The 24,891-nt window shown below is 35.6% G+C and overlaps 1 protein-coding gene across 5 annotated transcripts in view; it reads left to right on the top strand.

Moving 5' to 3' along the window:
- The window catches only part of PPP2R5C (protein phosphatase 2 regulatory subunit B'gamma), an 86,272-nt gene that overhangs the window by 54,468 nt on the left and 6,913 nt on the right, over window positions 1-24,891 (top strand). For 4 of the 5 annotated variants that reach the window (XM_074583970.1, XM_074583971.1, XM_074583973.1 and 1 more), the window contains 10 exons: window positions 6,671-6,781; window positions 7,414-7,506; window positions 7,600-7,730; window positions 10,293-10,352; window positions 13,614-13,722; window positions 15,876-15,929; window positions 18,563-18,733; window positions 19,297-19,424; window positions 20,991-21,092; window positions 23,202-23,274. In XM_074583970.1, the coding sequence (XP_074440071.1) occupies window positions 6,671-6,781; window positions 7,414-7,506; window positions 7,600-7,730; window positions 10,293-10,352; window positions 13,614-13,722; window positions 15,876-15,929; window positions 18,563-18,733; window positions 19,297-19,424; window positions 20,991-21,092; window positions 23,202-23,274 (1,032 nt within the window). Of the gene's footprint in view, window positions 1-6,670; window positions 6,782-7,413; window positions 7,507-7,599; window positions 7,731-10,292; window positions 10,353-13,613; window positions 13,723-15,875; window positions 15,930-18,562; window positions 18,734-19,296; window positions 19,425-20,901; window positions 21,093-23,201; window positions 23,275-24,891 lie in introns of all 5 variants that reach the window. The other variant, XR_012586633.1, reaches the window with a different exon arrangement.

Genomic DNA, 24,891 nt, shown 5'->3' with positions numbered 1-24,891 from the left:
GGGATCATGGCTTTTCCCATGTCTTGATAGCTTATTTATATCTCTGGTTTTTGCTAATTGATTGCTTGTTTTGGAATACTTGACACTGATTAAAGGGGAGTTATGAAAGAGAATAAGCTTGCTGAGAGTTCGTTTATGTAAAATGGAGTTCATGATGAGTTCTGGAATATCTATTTCAGACACTAGTGTTTGCTCTGCGTAAGAAGTCCTAACTGCACATAGTTTCATAATTCTGCCTTATGTCCCTGCATTATCTTCCTCCATCAAACTGTTACGGCCAGAATACATTTGTCTGAGGAGACTATGTATTTTATTCACTTTCAGATGCAACCAGTGGTAGTAAAGTCTGTGCTTCGGTCAGTTTAATAAATCTTGGCACAGAATTTTGCTACTATCTTAATTGCTGGGAGCACGCAGCATCTGTTCGACGATTCTTTCAGTGAATTTAAAATGTGTTTTATGTGCAAGGTTCCAAAGGGTACGGGGTTTCCTTGCATGGGACTGATACAGCACTGCAATAGACACTGTCAATGAAGGCACCTGGCCCAGTGTTTTGAGGTTAAATTCAGATAACTATTCTTTTAGGCTGCTTTTATGGAACAACTTTCTTTTGGTCATCTGTTCTGAAACAACTGTATTACTCCTGCAGTAGTATTTTCAGCTTCTTCTAGGCATATATATGTAGATTGAGGTGTACTTTTGCTAAGTTCTAGCAGTAGATTTGAGTTGATTGTGTGGATTTTAACGAAAAATAAATCTAATGTCTTTGTGTACTTCAAGACTCTTAGAAGAGACATCGATAAGTTGTGTGCTGCTACTGCCACTGAATTATATTAATAAGAAACAGTGTTTTCAGTAAAATTAGGAGAGTGATCAAGAAATACTCAGATTTGAGAGTGGTTCTTGGTTTGGGAAGTTTGTGGAGTTGGTAGTTGGCGTAAGAATTAGGACTTTACTGTGCCATTCTGTTCATAACCTGGAGGTTACTCATTTACATATGAGTATATATAGATAGACATGAATATATATCTGGGTGTGTCAATTTTTGTTTGGTTTTGTTAACGTATTATTTAGGCCAAACACTTAGGGCCATGAATTTCACAAGTTACCTGTTTAATAATAATAAAATAATATGTTTTCTTTTTAGTAGCTTCAAATATTCTTTCTCTCTGTCAAGAGAAGCGTTTAACTTATCATCTGGTTCTTCTTTATTCTTTATAATTCTAGTGCTCGTGTCATGTCCACCCACCCTACCCCTCACCCTTATTTTTTCGCTTCTAGTGTCCTGGGCTAATTTATAGTAAGGTCTTGTCTTTAAGCTGTATCATATTCATCTAGTGGCTTAGTTCAATTATTTAATGTTAAGCATAAGTCTCCTTTTCAAAAGATACGAGAGGAATTAATTTCTAAAATGGATTTGATGTTACTCTCTAGAGCGGATGCAAGGGTTTCTTCCCTTCCTTCCTCAAAAAGGCAGATGAATGTCCTTCACGTTCTTTTTACATTTCTAAGCAAAGATGTGATGGGAAATGAAATGTTTTTTGTTAAACGCTTGTATAACAAGTTCCATTTCTCAGGTATATAAGGTTGGATTGATTAACCTCAGAGCAGGAACGTACCTCTTTTCAAAACTATGGGACATATAGTCAAACGTCTGAATAAATCTTGCAAATTATAAATTTAGGTTTTTTCATCAAAAGGATCTGTTGCAGATTCTTATTTAGAAAATAATACATGGTTTGCGTTTTTTTTAGCTTGGCTTTTGAAGAAAACAGGTCTTTTTGAGCATGTTCTGTTGTACGCTAGTTTGTCAGAAGCAGTTTTGTAGAAAGTTGTGAGAATTGCTAGCTATGTAGAATGCAGACCCAAATTAATGCCACTTTCCACCTCAGGGAAGGGTGGGCAATACCTGGATTGTATCTGTTTTAAGAGGGACTGTGAAAGTGAACATCAGTAGGGATATTCACTTCCCCAGCTAGCCAGCCGGAGGGTATTGAGGAGAGCTGAGAGGAGGCTGGGGCAGTACTGGATGTGGAGGGTCCAGGGTTGTAGCGTTCTGAGAAAGAAGTAGATCAAAAGCATGTATAAATACGGCTTGCTTATTTCTCTAGCTCCCAGAATAATTTTCTTAGTGGTGATGATGATGAAGTAGTGCTTGGGGATGATAAATCAGGATTTTTGTGAAGCACATAGGCTAATACTACCCTTCTGAATTGATAATATATAGGAACAGATATAATTTTATTTAGCAACTGAAGTGGTTTTCACTGCAACTTTTAACTAAATTACATAGTTATATGCATGGGAGGCTGATTTTTTGTTTTGTTTTGGGAGTTTTGCAGATGTGTCTTTTTTTTTTTACTCTGATCTTTGGTCTACAGTAAGAGATGTTGCTGTGAATAGAAGTGTACATTTACTTGTGGCTCTGTTTAGCTATTAGGGTGGCTTTATTCACATGAATATAGACAGCGCAGACTTTGAGATCATATAGCTTGTCGTTCAGAGCCATTCATGTCAGGCTTCACCCAGGCTGCTCAGCAGAAGGGAGGAGAAAATGTGTAACGATATCTTTGATACTTGCTGGAAAATATTCTCCAGCGTTATACAAAATGGGCCACCAGAAAAGTAGGGTCCATAACTACCATTACAGCAAACATATCTGTGAAGCGGTAAAAGGCAGATTGTTTGCTTTTCTTTCTTGTTATCCTGTCCTCCTAAGTTATGTCCTTTGGATTCAAGTATAGTCAGTGCTAACAGCACAGAGAGAATTTTGACATGCTAGCCCAAGTTTCATAAAGGTTTACATTTCATAAAATTGAGGGGGGCTTGTGGGAGCGGGGGGAGCTGGGGAGGGGATATGTTTAAATTATGCTATGTTCACTTAGTACTTCTGTGGGAAATTGGCCTTAGAGGTAGTTAGGCTTTGCAGCTTGTGTCTTTTCTGTTTGGTTAAAAGACTTAAAAGTTAGGAAGAAGCCTTTTGACAGAAAGATAAAGGTCTCGCTGATATTAATTCATTGTAAACTTTCCCAAATTTCAGTGACTTAATAGACAGGAGATTTTCAGGTTTGTGCCTTCACTGAGAGATGCTGCATCTTGATTTGAATGGTTTTGTGTTCTGTTGGTCGAGGATATAAAACACAAAACAGATCAAATCAGGCTTCGTTGGCTCCGTCGCTCATGGAACAAATTATTCTGATTTTTGGGTTTTAACTCTTTCCATTTGATATTCTCAAAAATAAAAAATATAAAACATTGTACCTAACACCTTGCATGACCTGCCTTTTCTTCTTTATAGCGAGAGCCTGAGACTTTCTCATCTAGCAAAGACTGATTATTCTTCCATTTGCTTAACAACCTTAACAAGTTTTAAATTTCAGGTCTAGTCTTCCTGGGTTTGTTTGCTCAGAAGACCTTTGATTATTGTAAATCATCACCGCATTTTTTTTAAACAGCGGTTGGAGGTGGTTAGTTGCTTGATGTCCGTGCTTTTAAAAAGGGGAACATAAAGATATTTTAGCTTTTGTTTTTAATTTTCTGAAAGAGTAGTTACTCTGATATACCAGTCTCAGACTGTATCAGACCTACATCTCAATTGCTGAAATGAAAGAATATCTTGAAGAAAAATAGAGCATCAGGATGACGTTTCCTTCATGGGAATATGATGTAAGTCTTGCAGATTTAGCTGATACAGTTTGATACTGCCTCCCACTGTCTGCTCTGCCATCTGTCAGATGTGAGATGGCAGGACAGCACATACATATGCTCCTTAGCCCTGCCAGTTAATAGGTAATTCACAGCATTATTTTAAACTGTGAATGGAGGTGTTGATGAGAAGAAGTCAGAATGCGAAGAGGGAAACAAGGCATTCTGATGCTTTTCCCAGAATCCCACCAAAGAAGGGTGCAATGCATTCCTCTGCAAAATAGCATCTTTAAACAGAGGCAGCTTAATCTGTCAGAGCTTACGAGTAATCTTGAAATGATCAGCAAGAAAGCTTTGATGCTATTTAAAAAAAAAAAAAAGGCAAACCCAAAAAAACCCTCAGTAAAAGATGAGAAAAGAATAAAAATGGCACATGTGATTATTATCTGCGATGGAATTTGAACATAATAAAGACTGAAATTGTGGCACAAAGAATAGATTTTTTTAAATGTGATACTGGAGTGGACCTTGCATTCTGAATAGCTACATTATAAGCAGACTCAAACTTGTAGGGTTTAGGGGTTTTTCCTTAAATTGAGCAGTATTGTACACTTGTTGAAAGCGTAGGAACCTTTCAGCTGATGAAGTAAATAAAATGTTCTTTTGCATCCTTAAATAAGACATTCAGTTCAGTGCAAGTTCCAATGGGCTAGTGTTTTCTTTTCTAACTGGTCCAGGAGATGCCCTGTACTGGCATGTGTGCTGAGCCAACTCTTGGTTTTTCTTGAAAAGGCTCTGTAAAGGTTTCTGCTGCTCCTGGTGATGTAGCCTTTTGCAAAGAATTTTCTTTTTCCTAGCAAATCAGCTTCTCTGTCCTGTTGTCTCTTATGTTGCCAGATTTAGGAAATGTATTCTCACATTTTCCCCTAAATACTTGCAAAAAGATATCTCCAATCTGCTACAGCAATAGAATATCAATAACAATGTATAGGTTAACTCTTACCAGTGCTTGTGGTAGATATTTTGGACAGAGTATATGTATGCCTTATGCTAAGGCTCCATGCAGCCAGCTGCAGCTGATTTGTTAAATCAGTTTTGTGCAGGATGTAGCTCTCCATTCAGCATTGCCACCATTCTCATTGTGAGCAAAAGTTTACCAAAATTTACTTTAAAATGCCTTAGTATTTTTATAAAGCACAAACATGATCTGTGCATTTGAAAGCACTTCAGTCTTGTAAGAAGGAATAGACTTGAAGAGAATTTCTTTATGGAGCCTAATACACTCAATCGTTATGAAGGGTTAGGACAGTACACCACTGTGTTTTTATTTTGGCAGTCTTCTCATCACTTCTGCAATGTTCGAGTTGCTGAGAGACTGAGGCATTTGTCTCAAAGGATCATTCTGAAGTAGTGGAGGTGGTTTGGGACTGTATACTGATTGGAATTGATCTTAATTTTTTTATTTTATTATTCCGTACAAAAATAAGTTTAGACTGCTTGGTACTGGCTTGATAATGAGTAAGCAACAAAATAGAACAAGACGGTCTGAATTGGGTGCCTTTATGTGGCTAAATAGATTACTTTTTTTCTACTTGCTCAGCAATTTGGTTGTCTCCTACCAGCATCTGCCCTACCTCATACTCTGGATTACAAGTGGAATTGAGGAATTAGTGTCTTTTCAGAACTGACAGCTATAGTCGTCTTGGCTAAACAGTTAAAGGCTTTCTCAGGTTTTCTTACTGGCAAACGCAAAAACCTGTTCCCTCCAACTTGCTCAGTAAAGTTTTAATCATTAACTCCTCAGGGTGTGAGAACATCCATTTGAATCACTAGCTAGTTGTATCTCTCTTACCCGTAAAGAAGCCAGCTGGTTTTACTAGCTGTCATTGCAAGTGGAGAATTTAGGATGCCACACACCTTTTAAGTCTTTGCACCATTCTAGGTGAGGTTATTGTTGAGAATGCGTGCTAAATTTATCCCAAAAATCATGTTAAGTTTTTTTTTTTTTCAGCCAGCTAAATGCGTTTTATTTTGCGTTTGTGATTGTATGCATTGTGTAAATTGATACAAATGTGATTATTTCTGGTTATATATTCTTATTGTAAAAAAATTGAAGCTACGTGTATTTAGTGATGAGTTTGTTTTGCCTAGAACAGGACCTCGTAGAAAAGTTTTCTCTCTGTATGACAGGGAATGGTTTTTTTTGTCTTTATTAGAGACTTTGAAACTCATGTTAAAGGGATTTGTGAAGAGTACTACTTTGATTCATACATAGTATGAATGTACATCTAGACAAGCACTTGGAAACACAAAAATAATTTATCTGTGTATATATGAGCAACTTGAAAAGCATCTCATCTTTGTAGTCTGCTCCACTTCCCTGGGGATGATAAACGGTTTTCAGGGGTTTGAGAATTGAGATGAAGTGAGACTAAAGGATTAGGATGTGCATTTCTCCCCCCTCAGTGCCCCCTGATGGCAGGTAGATGGACGTGGTTTAAGAGAAATACCGCAAAGAGGGGGAGGGAGGAATTTGGTTTTGAAGTGTTTCCATGTGTGTATACCCACGGTGCGAAATGAAACTCATAGTATTTTACAGAGAAGAACAGTTGCGGGTAATCTTTGTTTTGCGTCTCTGCTTCTGACTTCCACTTTTGCAGGTTTTTGCAAGGCCTTGTAAAGTGTATATATAAAAAAATGTTTGTGTAAACATTTTGTATACATTTGCATAAGCTTTTAAAGTGTGTGTGCGTAAAGAGATCAGAGCAATCTCCTCACAAAACATATCCTGACAGTAGGTTTGTGCTTTAAGAGAGTACTGCATGGAAAAGTGTTCTCCAAGTTAGAAATCTTTAAGGAAGAATGAATGGACCTCATTTTTTAAACTACAGGATTATATAGCTTGTATTATTGCAAATATTAATGAAAATAGTTCATGTAAAGAATTCTCAGTCAAAGCCACCTTTGAAGTCTTTATTTAATCATTCGCTTGTTTCAAAGTTCTTAAAGGCACATGTGATTTCAGTTTGCAGTTAATATGTTTCGAACATTACCACCATCTTCCAATCCAACGGGAGCAGAATTTGATCCAGAGGAAGATGAACCAACCTTAGAAGCTGCATGGCCTCATCTACAGGTATTTGACAAAGACTAGGACGTCACAGTCGAATTGAATTTTGACATTAAAGTCATTGTTTATCAACTCAAAATTGTTTAGGTTATGTGTTTATCTTATGTCAATTACATTTCTCTGCAATATTGAAAATACATTTCTTGAATTTAAACTGATAATCTTTAAAAAAAAAAAATCTGTTAGTATATTATAGGTTAAAGGCTTGTTGTTTCTTGCAGTACAGATGTAACTGCTGTGATTTTAAATGAGCTTCCGTTTGTCACTGTGAATGCTTTGATCTGATTCTGGCACAGCTTTAGCTTTCAGAGGTACCGTGGCAAACAGAAGGGAACAGAGAATCTTCAAAACACGTACTTCTGGGCATGATGAATTTTAGATTGCTGGATGTCATTTGAGTAAAATTCTATTGATGGAGCTCAGCAGAATTTCAATGCAGTTTGAAGAACCTTAAGTAGTTCTTGTACTTTGTCAGAAGAGCAAGGGCAAAGCTTTTACTGTGTGGTACATAGATAAATATAAATAGAAACATAATGCAGTTCTGAGCAACTAGTTAGTAATTTTGGTAATGTGCTGCTTATAAAATGGTTCTTTGTTTAAAAGACTAATGCTGTTTTTCTTTGGGTTTTTTTTTTCAGCTTGTTTATGAATTTTTCTTAAGGTTTTTAGAATCTCCAGATTTTCAACCTAATATAGCTAAGAAATATATTGATCAGAAGTTTGTATTACAGGTGAGGTAAAAAAAAAATAACTTCAAGCTCTATATTATTTTTATAATGCGTTAGATTCAAGTAAAGCTCATTTCTTCTTTTCCCTCTTTGCAGCTTTTAGAGCTCTTTGACAGTGAAGATCCTCGTGAAAGAGATTTTCTTAAAACAACTCTTCACAGAATATATGGGAAATTCTTAGGCCTAAGAGCTTACATCCGGAAACAAATTAATAATATATTTTATAGGTATGTCAATATATTTGTATTAAGGTGCATGTGATCAGGTATACAACTAAAAATACTCCAAGACGCTGCTAGCAATTTGTTTTTAATTCTTGGTAAGTTTATACTCAATATTGCTACATCTAATGATAATTAATATCAGTCTGGGAGATTTAAATTAGGGTAGTCTTGCACACAGCATAAACTTGGCAGCTGAAATTTGAGTTAGTATGTGATTCAGTGGGTGGTTTGGTATCTTTATCTGCGAGGCTTTTTTTTCTTATTGGGCAGTAGTATTTGTATTACAGTAGTGCCTTAATAAAATGTAGTTCTTCATAATGTAGAATTTGGGCTCAAATCAAGTCACAGATAAGGAATTTGCTTGAAAGAACATATTTTCTTTCCTCAGAACTGAGATATACTGAGATATACCATTTAGTGCTCATGAAATATGTTTTTAATTGCCATAGAATGAACTGTAGTATTATCCCCGATACAAAAAAAAAAAAAAAAAAATAAATGTAAAGATGAAAAATGAATCCACTGTATTACCAAAGGTCTTTACAAGTGTATTTTTACTGCCATTATGTCAAGCGTGAATGCAAGGTTATTGTGTCTGCCTTTTAGTCTTTTAGTTTTGGTTCGCTTCTCTTTTGTACAAATAATTATGTTGTACATCGGTTTTACACTCCTTCCATCTTGCTTCCCTTCCCTTCTTCTCTGCTGCTGTTGTTTTCATCCCAAAATGAATGTGTGATGCTACCCCTTTAAGAAAATAGCAAAAAGCTGCCACATTCTCGGTGCTGTCTCCTGAATGGCACCCAGCAGTACCAGCTGTAGAGGGAGCTTGTCTCCCCTGTCTATGGTAACAAGTGAGCCTTTAGAACACACACAGAGGGGCTACTTTAAAATAATTATTAAGCCTCTTCTGTCTTGCAGATAACCACTCTTGACTGGACGTGTCAGGAGCCAGTATGTCCTAAGGGCAAAGCTCAGGTGTATCTTTCAAAGATGTAAATTCTCCCCCTCGCCCCCCTGCCCCCGCATATAGATTTTATTAAATTAATTCCAAAAAGCATCATTTTGTAAAATATCTGAACCAGATGGTACAACAGCATCACGGGGTATTATCATGCACTTCTGAACGGTGTTTTTATTTGCCACTTCCTCCACTTTACTGTTAGTGATAATGGAAGCAAAGTCTTCAAACACAGATAGTTCTGGTGCAAAGAAAGACTAAGAAATGTTCCGGTCATTAGATCAACTTTGTAATAGCTTGTATAAAAATATTTTTTTCAATCTGAAATTTATAATGGATTTTATATAGTTTGCACTGTACAGGCTATCTTTCTCTACCAAGTTGTAGGGGGAAAAAAAATTAAATAGAAAACCTCACTTAGTTGTATCACATTCAGGAGCTAGAAGTTGAAACATTTTGCATCCAAACGTAAACTGGTGTTCCTGGACATGAGCACCAGGGAGGAAAGTTGTTTCAACTTCTGTCTTGAATTAGTGGATTATGCATGGTAAGCTCTTAAAGTATGTGTAAAATTTTTCAAAATATTTCCTTTTCTTATACTTTTTCCTGCAAGTTGTCAGTTTGTTACTGTGTTTACCTAAGAAATGTGTGGTCTTTATTTGTCACTGACCAGAATTGCCTGAATTTTGTCCTCATAGTGCATTAATCTACTTTTTCCTAATGTAAAATATAAGTATATTTTTACCTATTGAACTTTCACGTTCCTGTTAATTCAGTCCAAAGCTTTTTGTATCATTGTCTTTAGTTTTGCTTGGAATTGTTCTGAATTATATGGAAAGGGTCTTTAAGGAGAAAAAAACCAGTCACATCAAATATTCCGGATTAAAAGTAGCTGTTAAATGTGTCATTTTTAATGTGTCTGATTTTCAAATAGAAAAATATTTTCAAACGAGTGGAATTATTTTCTCATAAGCGTAAATTTTTGTAACTATTTGCAAAATACCTGAAGTTGGACATAGAACTTTCTCAATAAATTTACACTCAGGCAATTTGGAAGAAGGGTGGAAAGGTGATTGCCTAGTAAATTACAGTGCTCTGTCGAAAGAAAATTCAGGAAAATTTGACTACTTGTGTTTATTACAGACCCTTTTGTATGCACAAAAGTCTGTAATGTCAAAGAGCTTTTTCAATCCATAAGTAGTAACTGTTTGAACACCTTGTGCTTGCAGGCATTATAGAAGGTTGAGTCATGGCATTTGATTATGCCAGATGCTCTTGTGTTATTTTAATATTTAAAGCATTGTTTGCTGTGTTCAGTTTTGCCTTATTAAAATGGCGTAGAATAGGAGTATTGGAAAAAGCTCAAGTCTGCTGCTTTGTTAAATGTGGGAGAAAAGAGCAAGCACTTGTCAACATTGAAAGCAGCTTGATGTCCTATTGATTTGTGTTTCCACAAAGTTTCTCTTCCACTATGCGTTTCTGTTTTCTTTTTACTGAGTGACTAAAACCTGGGAGGTCAAGGTTAACTGTAATGTGAGATGGGGATCTTGGTGTTAGATTTGTATCTCTCTTCAGCAGCAGCTGAGTAAAACTTTTCATTTATTTAGGTTTATTTATGAAACAGAACATCACAATGGCATAGCAGAATTACTGGAAATACTGGGAAGGTAAGTTGTAAGTTTTGCTTAATTAAACTTGCTTCAGAGTAGACTTTAAAAATCAAGTTGGGGATTGCAGATTGCTTTGAAATAAGATTAAAATTAACAAGATTAAAATTTCCTGCTCTACTCAGCGCTTGTCAGGTCACACCTGGAATGCTGTGTTCAGTCTTGGTTCCTGCTACCCAAAAAAGATGTGGACAGGCAGGAGGGGGTCCAGAGATGATCCAAGATGGTCCAAGGCCAGGGAAGCCTGCCATGTGAGGAAAGGCTGAAAGAAGTGGATTTGTTCAGCCTTGAGAAAAGAAGGCTTAGGGGAGACCTTGTCACCATGTTCTAGTATTTAAAGGGTGGCTGCAAAGACGATGGGGACTCCTTTTTGCAAGGAGTCACATGGAAAAGATGAGGGGTAATGGGTGCAAATTAATCCTGGGGAGATTACGATTGGACACGAGGAAAATTTTTCATAATGAGAGCAATCAGCCATTGGAATCAGCTCCCCAGGGAAGTGATGGATTCCCCAACATTAGACACTTAAGATTCAGCTGGATGGGGTGCTGGACCATTTTGTCTAGACTGTGCTTTTGCCAAGAAAGGTTGGACCAGATGATCTTTGAGGTCCCTTCCAACCTGGTATTCTATGATCCTATGAAAATAGCTTTGCATCATGTGTCAAAGCTGTAATGAGGAGAAAAAGTTTTGTGTAAGATTGCAGAAACACAGCAAAAACTTGGACTTTTTGGCAATGTTTTGGGATGAGACAGTTTTTTAAATCTTGTTTTCTAAGTCTTATTTTCTAGCTTAGGATCCTTGTAATTAATACTAGTTGTAAAGCAACTGCAGATAACATGTAATGAGTTGAAATTTGTTCAAAAATTCTTGCAACATCACTAAATGCGTAGCAGGTAAACAAAGGAAGCACAGGTTATGAAACTTCAGAAAACTTCTTTTGTTAATCACGTCATTTTGCAAACTTCAGTGATGCATCTGAAAGCCCTTGAAACTAAAACTTTACAAGCTGATAGCCTCATCAAAACTAATGTGGTTTTTTTCAACGGCTTTCTCTAATCCATGTGCAAGCTTTTGGGTTTTTACACATTAATACACTTCAAAAGCTTAGTTAGGTTTACTTTTATCACGTTGCCATATCTTTGCACCTAAAAATAGCAGGTCAGCAAGAGCAGGTTGCTCAGGGTTGTGTCTGGTTGGGATTTGGATGTCTCCAAGGATAGAGACCACACAACCTCTCGGGGCAACAGGTTCCTATATTTGACCATGCTCACAATCAAAAGGGTTTTTTTCTTATGTTTGAATAAAGTTTCCTGTGATTCAATTTGTGCCCATTACCTCTTGCCCTTTCACTGGGCACCACTGAGAAGAGTCTGAGCGCGTCTTCACACTATCCTTTCAGGTATTTTTACACATGGGTAAGATCCCCCTGAGCCTTCTCTTCTTCAGGCTAAACAGCTTTCTCAGCCTTTCTTTGTGTGTCAGATGCTTCAGCCTCTTCATTATCTTCATGCCACTTTACTGGCCTCCCTCCAGTATGTCCACATCCTTCTTGTCCCGGGGAGCTCAGAGTTGAACCCAGCACTCCAGATGTGTCTCCCCAGGGATGAGCAGAGATGAAGGATCACCTCCCTCAGCCTGCTGGCAATGCTGTTGAAATTGGAAAGATGTTTTAAAATTTCCTAGGTCTACATGTCTGCCCAGAGTAGTTCTTTAATTTTCAATGAAATGTTCAATGATTAAAGGAGTTACATATCCATCGTTACTTCAACATACTATAATCAAGATATACTGAAGACTGTGTAAAGCTTCAGTACTAACTAGAATATGAAGCTAAATCTTCAAAACTGTTATTAAGTCACCAGCTTTTTCATTCTTGTTTTTGGTTTTGTTAGGTTAGCTTTAAGTGTTACAAACTTAAGTTTGGTTTTTTGTTTTCTCTGGCTTCCAAATCAAAATTTCTAGTAGCTAAATGAGGCTTCCAAGCTGTAACTCTTCTGTATTGGTTTCCTTTGCTAAGTGCTATATAATGCTGGACAAATGAACACATCCAGTAGGAATTATTAATGTGGCTATGTTTTTTTCTGACAATCATCTCTTGACAGGATTGCAGAATTTCTTCACACTCAATTGAGGCCGAACTTGCCCTACAATTCTGCTCCTCTTTATTGCTAACAATCGTTAAAACGCCTTGGAGAAACTTTTTTTTTTAAATTAAGTTAAGGTATATTTGTCAAGTATTTGGAAGTTGTGGCAAGAACACCATAGAAACGTTAGTGTAGAAATGGGGTTTTGATATTATGCTCTGGGAGACTTCAGGAGGAATGACCTCATATCCTCAAAATAGTTGTGCAGTCATTACCAGTGAAAATTATTTTAAGCATGTGCAGCAAGGGTGAGCAAGTGTTAGTTAGTAAGCTTTAATTCTAGGACATCATCTGATTTCTGAGATCTGAAATATATGTAACTCTGAATTTTTTAATGTGGGGGTTTTTTTTAAGATAAGTTTGGCAGGTTCCTTTTGCCTGGGTACCGTCTGTCCTTGTTAGTGAAGAGAAAAGCCTTAAAATGAATAAAATAGGATTTAAAATCGTAAATGGGCAATAGGATTCTGGATGTTTTAACTGATGTTAATGCTAGCAAAGTGAGTGAACACAGAACACTGTTGTAATACTGTGGTTTTAGGTAAAGGTGCCATTGACCCGGTTTTGAGCCACATCTGCACTCAGCTGTAACTGGGGTGTTGTGTGTTGAGATGCTGTTCGGTTATATGCTAGGGTCTTGCAGAAATAGCAACATTTTAGTAGAAGTCATGTTTTGACTTGTCTGCTGTCCTGGATTGATCTCTTCTACATCCAGTCTTTGGTTCATTCTTTAATTCCATGAAGAAGCTGGGAGAAATGTGGATTCAAAGCTTTGATGATAATGAATGGTTCATAGTGAAAATTGGAATCTGAAGCGTAGGTATAGTCATGTGTGTTGCTTGGAAGAAGAATTCGGGGCCTGTGAAAGATTTGGGTGAGGGATGGGTGGAGGTTGATTTGACTATTCTATTCATTTGTAATCTTTAGAGAACTGGATCAAAAATTAAATAGTCTCCGGTCCATGCTTAATTTGTAAATTTTTCTGTTGCATCATGTTCTCCAGGAGATGGCAAAAAAAAAAAAAGCGCTGAAATCAAGGATTTTGCGATATTCTGTACAGAACTGCAGATTTTATATAATTACTGATTTTTATTTTTTAAATTTCTTTCCCTGGCAGCATAATTAATGGATTTGCCTTACCATTAAAAGAAGAGCACAAAATATTCCTATTGAAGGTTTTGTTACCATTGCACAAAGTGAAATCACTCAGTGTCTACCATCCACAGGTAAGTTTTGTTCAGCACTTTTCGTACTAAAGTAAGTTTGCCTAGAGAGGTCAGGGGGACTCTAGGCATTCTGACGTGGATTCCGTCCTAAACGCCAACACTTCCCTGCTAACTAACCTTGGGTAAATTATTTAATATATCTACCTATAATGTTTCACTTGTTGAGGGGAAAAAAACCCCAAACCTCTGTGTGTGTTTTATTTTATTTATATTTATATTTAAAAAAATACCTTTCTTTAAAAGCACTGTAGTGTTTATAGATGAAACACATGAAATAGTTGGTTAATATGAGAGTTCTTGATATTTATCCCTGCACAGAATTTGTTTATGTTGTTCTTGTCTGTAATGTTCAGACATACAAAAATTGCAGAAAAGCATGATTTTAATGAATGTCATCTATAAACAGTTTTTTGTAAACTACATGGAGCATTTCAGCAGAATTCAGTTACTTACAACTGTTGATGTTTTGAAAGGAATTGGGCACTTACTAGGACATCATTATTTAATTCAATAGATCTTTTTAGAAGTACACATCAAAAAACAGGGCATCTCAGTTGTACCGTGATTTTAAGGCAGCTGTATCTTTTCTGTGCTGAATTTAGTCCCATTCAGAATTCCTGGAGAAGTGGGAAATCGTAACAGTGTTAGAGAAAACAGTAGTATTGTGATGTGTTGAAATTGTCTCCATGAGAGGTTGTTAAACAGCTTTGCTTTTTTTAATTTGAAAGTTCAACATTTTCTATGTAAGTTCATGTACTCCAAGTTTTAAGTACCATTTCTTCAAATAGAATGACTAACAATTCATATTTTTAAGAACACCATTTGTAGAATTACAATTCTCTAGCAATTAGAGATGCTTATAAGCATTTGCTTTGGATATTGCCTACTGGGGTTCACATCAGTTCCAGTTGAAATAGTAGGCTAGAGTGGGTCCCATTTCAAAAGACTTTTTCTCCTTTTTTTCTAATGCTGTGAACATAACCTCATGGGGGTGTGGCCAATCAGACCTTTTGTACAATCCCAGCTAGCGCAAGCATCTGTGATCACCATCTTTCCTCCTATCTACCTGAGATGCATTGGTCTTTATCTGTTCCCCTTAATTCACAAACTAACTCTCCAAAACCTTCAGGTGATTTGCATTCCTCATTACTATCAGCAAACAGAAGATAGTGACATGGGGATGCCTCTCTTAGATGACCTACTGAATGAAATGGGAAAGCACTTCAAGTGAGCTCAGTGTGTGAAACACCAGAGTAAAACCACAAAAATTCACACTGAAACTGTGGCAGATATTCAGAGGGATTTGCTGCCAAATCCAGATGGACATGAAGAAAGCCGATTTCTATATTAAATTCAAATTTACTTTAGAGTAGTGGAGAACACTAGATGTAATAATCTTTGTACATTCCTCAGCTTACCTAGGGACATACTTGGTAGCAATCATCAAAAACAGAAAAGGAATTGGGCTCATCAGCTGAACTTCTGTAAATGAAGAGACATTAGAAAAATGATTAAACAGTTGGTGAGGTGTGCAGTGATCCCCCCATTTGCTTTGTGACTGTTGGCCTCTCAAGTGAAAGGGATGTAATAGTTCACCATAGAGGCACAGATAGACACTCTCGGAATTGAAGTTGGTAAATACTGTAATTCAGCCTCAGCTTGCATCAGCTTTACATCGCTATGCATAGTTACTATTAGTTCTCACGTATAGAAAATCCTAAGATTTACAACCGTTCAATGCATTTTAACTAACCTAGGTTATGAAATAGAAAATAACGTTAAATCAGCATGGGACACCAAAATGTTAGCGAGTGGAAAGCACTTTAGAGGACAAGATTGTGATTTTTAAATCCTATGTTTGAAAAGGTTAAGTGTGCTGAAATGCAAAGTACTAGGTCTAAAAAGAAAACATCAAATTACGTGTTTGTCTATATTATAACCCAGAAAAAGGTGAGGACAGATTTGGGAAGGTTGGGAAAAATTGGTAAAAAGTATTTACCCTTTTATTGTTTGAATTGTCTGCCAAATAATTTTTGTAAAACTACAGAAAAACTGTTGTGTTTTTGAATTCAGTAGTGTTCTCCACTTTAGTGATTCAAAGTGTGTTCAGTTTCACGGTGAAAATTAATAAAAATCTTTTTCTTTTACTGTAGCTGGCATACTGTGTAGTTCAATTTTTAGAAAAGGACAGCACGCTTACAGAACCAGTAAGTTTGTCTTACTATTATTATATATTTTGAAATATTAATATCCTTTTCATCTGTAGAGTGTTTAAGGAGGTTTTGGGAACAAAGTATTGATATGTGGTTGTTTTTATTAGGAAAAATCAAACATTTAACCATTCTGATGTTTCAAATTCAGTTTTCCTACAGTTGTTTGGAATGTCCAAAATGAATTAGAACAACCTCTTACAAACAGACCAGAGTTTATTCTGCTTATTTTGTTCTGGCTGACTGGCTATGAGGTGGTTGATCCAGAAGCAATTTAGTCAGAAATTAGCTTGCCTGAACTGTGCTCTGTTGAGAGACTGATGTTACGATGGGACACAGCTTTCTGGCACACAGAGCAAGGCTTTTGAGTAAGATCCTGTTCACGTCTACCAAGTCTGGACCATAGACACAACGAGATTTTGGTCTGGCTGCACATAGTTGCACAGATGAGTACTTTCAATCGTCCTTCATAGCATATAATGTTTTGCCTCATTACACCCAATATTAGGAAGGTAAGTAGTAAGAACTAATAAGTTTAATCACCAAGTAAAATGATTGCTACTAACAAAAGTGCACGTTATTATAACCAATTCCATTGTAAAATGGGAACTGGGATTCTTGAATTATGCAGCTGAGCAAGAACTGTCTTCTACTTGGAGCTTCTAAGATATCAAATCTCAGGCATTCTGTCATTCGTGCTATATAAGATCTTGAAATCTTAGCTTTCTTCCAGACATCAGCTAGGATGTTACATATTTCCTAGTATAAATCTGAATGAATATGCATCCAAGTTTGTTTCCCTTTTTGATCCCAAATTAGTACATGATTACAACATTCTTTAAAAACTTAACACATGCATCACCAAAGTACTAAGTTCCCCTTCAAAAATTGTGTTCATTACAAAATAAAATGCTTTGTTTCCCCTTGTGATTGTCATATAAGACTTTTTGACATCTTATTAAAAAATCTGCATAAATTTCCCAAGGCTTCATTGAGGACATAGTGTCTGCTTTCATGGTTAAATAATACATACATGAAAGATGCACTGATATCTCACCGAGTTGTCTTGTCAGTGATGATATTAAATATTGCTTGTAGTTTTCAAATATAAAAAGCTGGACTTCGGTAAAAATGTCCTCCATTTCAGAAAACAAAAACAGAGGCTGCTTTTTTTTCCATAAATGAGAGAAAAAAAAAAATTATCTGAGGGGAAGGCTAGTGGATTGTTGCAACTTCTAAGCTGTATAAAAAGACAAATAGAAACTTTATTTTAAAAGAGTTTTTCAAGAAGTCTGTACTGGTTTGGGTGTTGGGTTTTTTCTCTAGTTCTACATCTAGGACCAGACGGATGCTGTCATATTTTTGTTCTTTATGTGGCCTTTTAGTCTTTAACCACAAAACAAAAGCCTTTATAAATTTATACATTCACGGTTACATTAATTTCTCATCAAAAATATCTAAATTTAAGATTGAGTGCTATGCCAGTCATTTTTAAGTGTTTAACACGGTTTAAATATCCTTTGAAGGAAAATGTCTTTCTATTTGAATGTTATTTGGCACCATATTGCCACAGGTGGAAAATAAGTTTTATAGTAAAAAATAATAATAAATTAATATCTTTGGTTGGAATACTGACATCTTTGGGGAAAAACTCATCGTCCTTTCATAATAAAAACATTTGTATCTACTTGCGTTTTCCTTAAATCAGAAATTGCTAACAGCACAAGAGTCATTATTCCTTTAATGGTGTATTTTTGAAGATTCTTGAATAAATTATGATGTAATCGATAACTCCACTAATAAATACAATGTGTAAATATATTTAACTGCTAAACTAGTATCACTTTTCAGACTTAAATTCTTCTACTTACATATTCAATAGATGAAAGAGTTTGTTTTTCAATTAAACTTCAGAAACCTTTCCCACAGATGTATAGACTCTCTCTGAAGAGCTGTGAGCCAGCTGGCAGGCGACTTCCTGTTGTGTCACGTTTTTATGGATCCTTTAGTTGTCTTCCCCCAACACACACTTCTCCACCTGTGTTTTGAGTGTTCATGGTTTGCTGGGCAAAAACTGTTTCAGCAAGCTGGGTAAATAACTTAATAATCATGAAGAAAGTTAAGACTTTGATTGTAGTAATATAGTCAATTAAATAAAACTCAGCGTTTTAAGAGCAACATGCCTAGAGTAGTCAGTCACCTGTCAATATGGTAAATCTTTTCTTAAAATATAATGATAGAACTTAATTTCTTGAGCTTTGGAGCACGCCTCCAAGAAATTGGAGATTGAAAGCTGCTATGACTTAAGTGGCAGATAATTTTCCCCATAGTATAATAGCAAATTTGCACATTGATTTGATGATCATGTTAAGTTAGACATCAGGTTACTTTCTTTAGTCTTTTGATTATAATTTTTGAACATGTCTTTTAAGTGTATAACTTTATTTTCTGAAGAAGTGTTTTTAGACCTATTAACAGTTATTTCTGTGACACTGAACGATAATCTGACCACTGCTGTCACATGGGACAAGAAATCTGACTTTTGTGTTCTCTTTAAAATATCAGACTTCTTAATGAGATATAATTTTGTGCAAATTATCGTAAAGATTATGTTCGTTTTGTCTCTACAGGTTGTAATGGCACTGCTGAAATATTGGCCAAAGACTCACAGTCCAAAAGAAGTCATGTTTTTAAATGAACTAGAAGAAATTTTAGATGTTATTGAACCATCTGAATTTGTAAAAGTTATGGAGCCTCTTTTCAGACAGCTAGCCAAATGTGTGTCCAGCCCACACTTTCAGGTCTGTACTTACTGAATGTACAATAATAGGAGGATTTTTAGAAAGCAGACTGGTTAGTGGTATTACCTACTATTATTCACCATAATTAGTTTTATTTGTTGCCAAAGTCTTCAATTCTGTGTCCAATTGTAGGGATTCAAATGTTCAGTTTTATTGTTTCTTTTCAGCAGTGTGGTATGTGCGTTCATATTGGGTGATTCACTTAGGTGTTATGCTTAGCGTAAAGGCTTAAAAGCTCTGTTTTCAGAAGTACCTGAACCCTTTCGGTACATAGTGTTTTCATTTCATGCTTGTAATGGAATCCTACAAATACTCTTTCTTGGAAAAACATTTCTTTGCTTGAATTTCAGAGTTCATAGGTTACAGTTTGAATTATGTCCCTGTCATGGAAAAAACAATTTTTCCATCTCTCTTTCCATCAACTCCGTAACTCCCATTTGCACTAGAATAATCCAAATCTAACTTTTAACTTTTCTTAGCTTTCCCTTATATTTGCCTAATGTTTCAATTATTTGCTCTTTAAGAGATTTTCTGAAGAAGTGCCTTTTTTCATGTCGTCTTAGGTTGCAGAGCGAGCATTGTACTACTGGAATAATGAATATATTATGAGTTTAATTAGTGATAACGCAGCAAAGATTTTACCCATCATGTTTCCATCCTTGTACCGGAATTCAAAGACGCATTGGAACAAGTAAGGAACACTTGTAAAAATAAAATTCTACTACTTATGTCTAGTTTTAGGGTTAAAAGGGGTTCAGATCTTTGAGTTGCTATTTGTAACAGTGCATTGAGCTGTTAATTCTATGACATTAGCTGGATAAGGAGGAGACTACTATTGTCAAAATTTTTAGGAAATATTAAGAATCGAGGAAGGTAGTTTTTCCTTTTTTCATTAAACAAGAAACAGTGGTTTAGTGCATCTAATCCGTGACGTGTTTTTATTAATACAAAGCAAAATTGGCATTAATCTGTAGTTCATATACATCTAAAGACTAACTTTATTTTCTGATTTCTAACCTCTTTGCTGGTTTGCATTTCTTCTGCATTCTAGTGGAATACGTTGTAGATCAGATCATTTTTTCCTTTCCTTTTTTTTTTTGGCCCCCTTTTTGTTTATTGTTTTCTCTTTTTTTTTCTCCATTGACTATTTTCACTTTTTTTCCCCGCAATACCATGTACTTACGCATGAAAACAGTCCCGGTCAGCTCCTTTCTGCAGCTGTTCCATTGTAAAGGGCCTCTTTGTTTGAGCTATTGTGCAACTGCTGGGATGGTGAAAGTATCACAGTCTAGCACTGGCCATGAATTGAGGGCTGCTGGTCAGTTGGCCAAGAATGAGTAATCAATCTGCCACTAAAAGAAATGGAAGATTAAGTGACGTTAAAATGATTGGTTACTGTCACTGGATGTAAGCAGTAACAAATAAAGTACTCATTAATAACATTCTGATTCAGTGATGCAATGTACATAGTAAATGTGGATTGCTGTCGGTTGTTTTTTCTGGCATTCAAGGCCCTGCATTCATTTTATTCTGGGCAGAAGTCATGCTACCCAGTACAGCTGCACTCTTACTTGTAACTCACATGTGTGGTACAAAGTAATCATTTAACTGATTGCTTTTTGGATTTAATGATCAGCAATAGATTACAGACTTGAACTGTAAATTTCTCTGTCGAAGTGCTTCATAAAGCAGATTATTTTTGTTTAATTTTTCTGATGTTTTCCACCTCACTTTTCTAACACTTTTCTAAAAGAGTCTTGGCATAATTGTGTTGAAGTGAGTGCTGTTGCTGTGTGGCAGTTTTCAAAATGAATGGTATCTTTTCTAGGCTCCTTTTAATCACTAACTTTTTTTTTTCTTGAATTTGTCAGTTGCCAGTAAGTTACTTATATTGAGGTCTTTAATTTCATCTTGCATTTTCTCTAATAATCCTAGTTTGATTAGTGTCAGCTACTAAATTTCAAGACTAGTCCTGTATTGATAACACATAGTATTAAAAATGAAGTTCAAACATCAGAAGCATAAGTGACAAGTAGTGCTATAGAGTAAGAAAACTGCATTCAAAGTTGGTAATTTTAGTACTTGTAATTAGCCCTTTTGAGGGTAAACTTGAAACTTCCACTAACTAGTTTTGTTTCCACTTCTTCTGAAATGATGTAATTTTCCAGTTATGTAGGCTATTGGCTACTGTTGACCAGAAAAAATAGATTTCAAAGTTTAAAGTACTCTGAGTTTCAACCAGAAGTTTTACTTATAGGACAATACATGGCTTGATATACAATGCTCTGAAACTCTTCATGGAGATGAACCAAAAACTGTTCGATGACTGCACACAGCAATTTAAAGCAGAAAAACTGAAGTAAGTTTTCATGTCAGTGTGTCTGTCTGTTCTTGAATAATTTGTTCAGAGTGCTTTAGCTCTGAAAAACTACTGTGTCTTTAGTGGGAAGTCGCCCATTTGATTACAGTACGGCAGTCTCAAAATTGTCTTGGTGAAACTTCTTGTTATATATAAACTGTTAAAATCTTCTTAAGCTAGTCTTTCACCTAATGCTGCTGGGGGTCACCATCTTCCTAAAAATTAATTTTTTGAGAGGGACACTGCTAATTGTGGAGCCCAGTGTAAAAGATCTGTTAAATAGTTTAATTTACATCCTGTGTTTATTTTAGCATGCTTTATTTACCCGGTGTTATTTTCTTTTATGTTGTCACTCAGTTCTTCCCAAAACGCTTTTCCAGTATTTTTCAGCATTGCATTGTGTGTGAGCGTATGTGCGTGTTTTTTCTAAAAATTACCCAAAATAAAGTTGTTACTCTACTGTAATACAGGACATCCATACATTATTTGCCAGAAGAATCCTGCTGGGTTTAGAATATTTTTGCATAGGCCGGTGAATAGAGCAGGGATTTGGAAGCTAGAATTTTTCTGCTTTGTGCCCAAAACTGCAGCTAACTTTTATGATCTTAAAGTCACTTATCTTCTGTTCTGCTATTTCCAGCTTTGCTACGTAGACATAATTTTTTGAATATTCAGTATATGATAAAGCCTACTGAAGTGAGATTGAGAAGAATTAATGGTTTGTCTCTCATTTTAGGGGCTGGGGAGCATAGTTAGAAAGTGGGTATTGAAAATACCTGGAGTTTAATTTTATTTTTAATTTCAAAGTGAACAGGGATTCCTTCAGGTAGTAGTTAAAATCATACACCTATTTTAAACCAATATATTGGAGGTAGTACGGATTCTTAATGTAGATTGATTTGTCCAAGTTTTGAAGTTCCTTATTACAATTTAAGTAGAATTGAGCTTGTAGTATAATAATTTTAAGATATATGTGTATGTCTATACATAACAAAATGTGAACATTTGCTTTTTAAAAGAAGACTATGTTAGTCTCTCTTCCCTGATAACAAATAAGTAGAATCCCTTTTAAATGGGAAAGAAGTCTTTTCTTCTTTATTTTTTGGGGGGGTTTTGGGTGGCATTTTGAGTGTAAACTAAAGCAGGCAGAGTGCTGAGTGACACAATAAAAAAAGAAAACCAAAAACAGTCCCCACCACAAAAGAATTTAAAAAGGAGTGGTTAAAGAGTTCTTCCCTCCCAGCCCAAACTTAATTGAGAGTTGGAGGCACATTTTGCGTGTTCTCAGAATATAACTCCTCTTTTTACATTTGGATCATCCGCTCTATGTGTTGAAGCCTGAGAGCATTTTTAGCGCTCTTAAACTCAAAGTCCTTTTAAACTCTACCACCTTTCAAAGACATGTGTTCATTCTAGTCTCTACAATTATAAGTTATTTATCTGTAAGAAAGAAAGGAAAAAAAAATTAGATTTTAGCGTTTTGAATTACATTAGCCATAAGGGAACCTTTCCTACTCTAATTAAAAAAAAAAAGGCATCCCGTGACATCCTTCTTGGCTTGTGACTCCTTTGAATGAGTGTGGTTTTGTCGGGTATTTCTCTGTTAGTGTTCAGTTGAAAATGTCTCCAGGCCTTTTCCTTTAAACTATTACCTGAAGCCATTGGGCAGATTGACTGTAAGAATGTCTGCCCTTATTTTTGGGCAGTTGTTAGGTTTTTATGTTTCAATATAGAATTCAAATATTGTAACATAAAAACAAAAACACACTCTGAACATGGATCAAGACTTCTTTCTGTTTTAGTTTTAGCTCTTTTAACAATATACAGTTATTAAACTGGTATCAGCCAGTTTGTTGCTTTCATGAGAAAATAGACGGTTTTTTCCCTTTTAATGTTGCTTTGCGATCATGGGATATTGCTATGATGCAAATTATCCTGTCAACTGTAAGTGATGGTTTGGGCAGTAGGCTGAAACAGGCATAGCAAAATAATTTATTCTGTTGAATTCTTCTAGTGGATTTCTTCATGTTTAAGAAACTATAAAGGTTGTGATGCAATATTCACCAAGCTGCTTTTGCCATTTTTGCTTCTAATTTTTTTTTTTTTCAGAGAGAAGCTAAAATTGAAGGAACGGGAAGAAGCGTGGGTTAAAATAGAAAATCTAGCCAAATCAAATCCCCAGGTATTTAGAAAAGATTAACGTGTTCATGTTTAAATGCTTTAGTTTTTGTTAAATATCAGTGGGGGAAACAGGTCTGACAGATCATGGAAATAAAGCAATTTCACTAATTGTATTATGAAAGATATACAATAAAAATACTTTTAAAATTTATAACCTTTCTCTTGTGCAAGTAATTATTTTTTTTAAAAAAGGTTTCTGAAAAGTATGATATGAAGTACTTTTTCCTTTTCTTATAGTAGGAGATATACTGTATTGCGGTTTGAAAAGTTATTGTGCAAAATTATGGAAAATATAGAGATGCCATAGTTGGTTTCTCTTGAAAGCTGTTTTGCAAACAATATATTACAAGAGAGATCTTTCTGCAAACTGTGAGTTATGACTGGTCAGTTTTCCTCTGTGTCAAATGGATTAAAGGAATATTGTATGTTCTTGTCTGCTGCATTTGTTCTCATACTTGCATTGAGGCGGTCTCCTGGTGAACCTGCACCTCAGGTTCTTACTAAAAGGAAAACATCCTGTCAGGTGCTACTTGATCTAACTGAAATTTTGATAAAGAAGCAAAAGTCCTTTAGACTATTCATTATATTTTGAAATTATGGGAGAAGGGGATGGTTTGGCTCAGGTTCCCCCCCCTCCCCTACTTAATTTGCTTGGAGAATGCTACCAGTTTTGCTTTATCTCAGTCATACTGATTGCTGTTATAGCTAAAAAAAGCCCCAAATATTTCAATTACTTTGCAGCCAGAATTTTATTATAATGCAGCAAGAAACTTACTGTACTGTATCTTTCCAACATCGTCTAGCTGAGTTTAAAGTGGTAGAAGATGGAGTAATGGTACTCTATAAACAGAAGAGGGACACTTTATGATCTCAATGCTATTTTAAAACAAAGTATGGGGTCATCTTTTTTTTTTTTTTTCTAAGGAGGAGGAATTTCATAATTTTTTTTTTCCTCTTGTGGCATTTTTCAGGGAACAATTACTAAACTGCTCAAATAAAATTTGTTAAAATTAAACAAAATGTCAGTTGACAACAGATCAGTTAATCAAAAAAGAACTGTTCATATGAAAGCAGCAGTTTACTTTCAGTGACAAAACATTAATCAGAGGAAAAAGCCTTGCTTGAAGAATACTTGATATACGTGGTCATTTGCTATCACATAGGATGAACTATTGCATGTCTGGCTAAATAAGGGGATTGACTTGTAGTAGTAAAATTTAGAGTTCTACAGTGTAAATTTCCTTTTCTTCACAAGTGATTTTTTGTAACTGTGTACATTTTCTGAAACTGTTCAACACAACTGTATACAATATGTTCTGTGTAGTATGCTTGAAGAGAGCTAATAATTGGAAGCTATTTAAAATAAAAATTATTAATTTGAAAACTGAGTGCTCCACTGAATTGACATTGAGGATATAAATGCTTTTAGCACTCTATGGAGTAGATTTTTAAGGGTTTTTTTGCCTTGGATTTTCTGTTAACTTTTAGACTAATTACTGGCAATTCCTGTTGTTCAGAGCTATTCCTGACTGTGCATAACACAAGAATACATTTTAAGATTTTTAGATCATTATACTTATTAAAACCTTGCTGTGAGTTTTTTCTATTTTGTCACATC

This window comes from Larus michahellis, chromosome 4, assembly GCF_964199755.1.
Source record: "Larus michahellis chromosome 4, bLarMic1.1, whole genome shotgun sequence".
Classification (NCBI taxonomy): domain Eukaryota; kingdom Metazoa; phylum Chordata; class Aves; order Charadriiformes; family Laridae; genus Larus; species Larus michahellis.
Note: the sequence above shows the minus strand (reverse complement) of the source record. Positions and strands in the feature narration are given on the sequence as shown.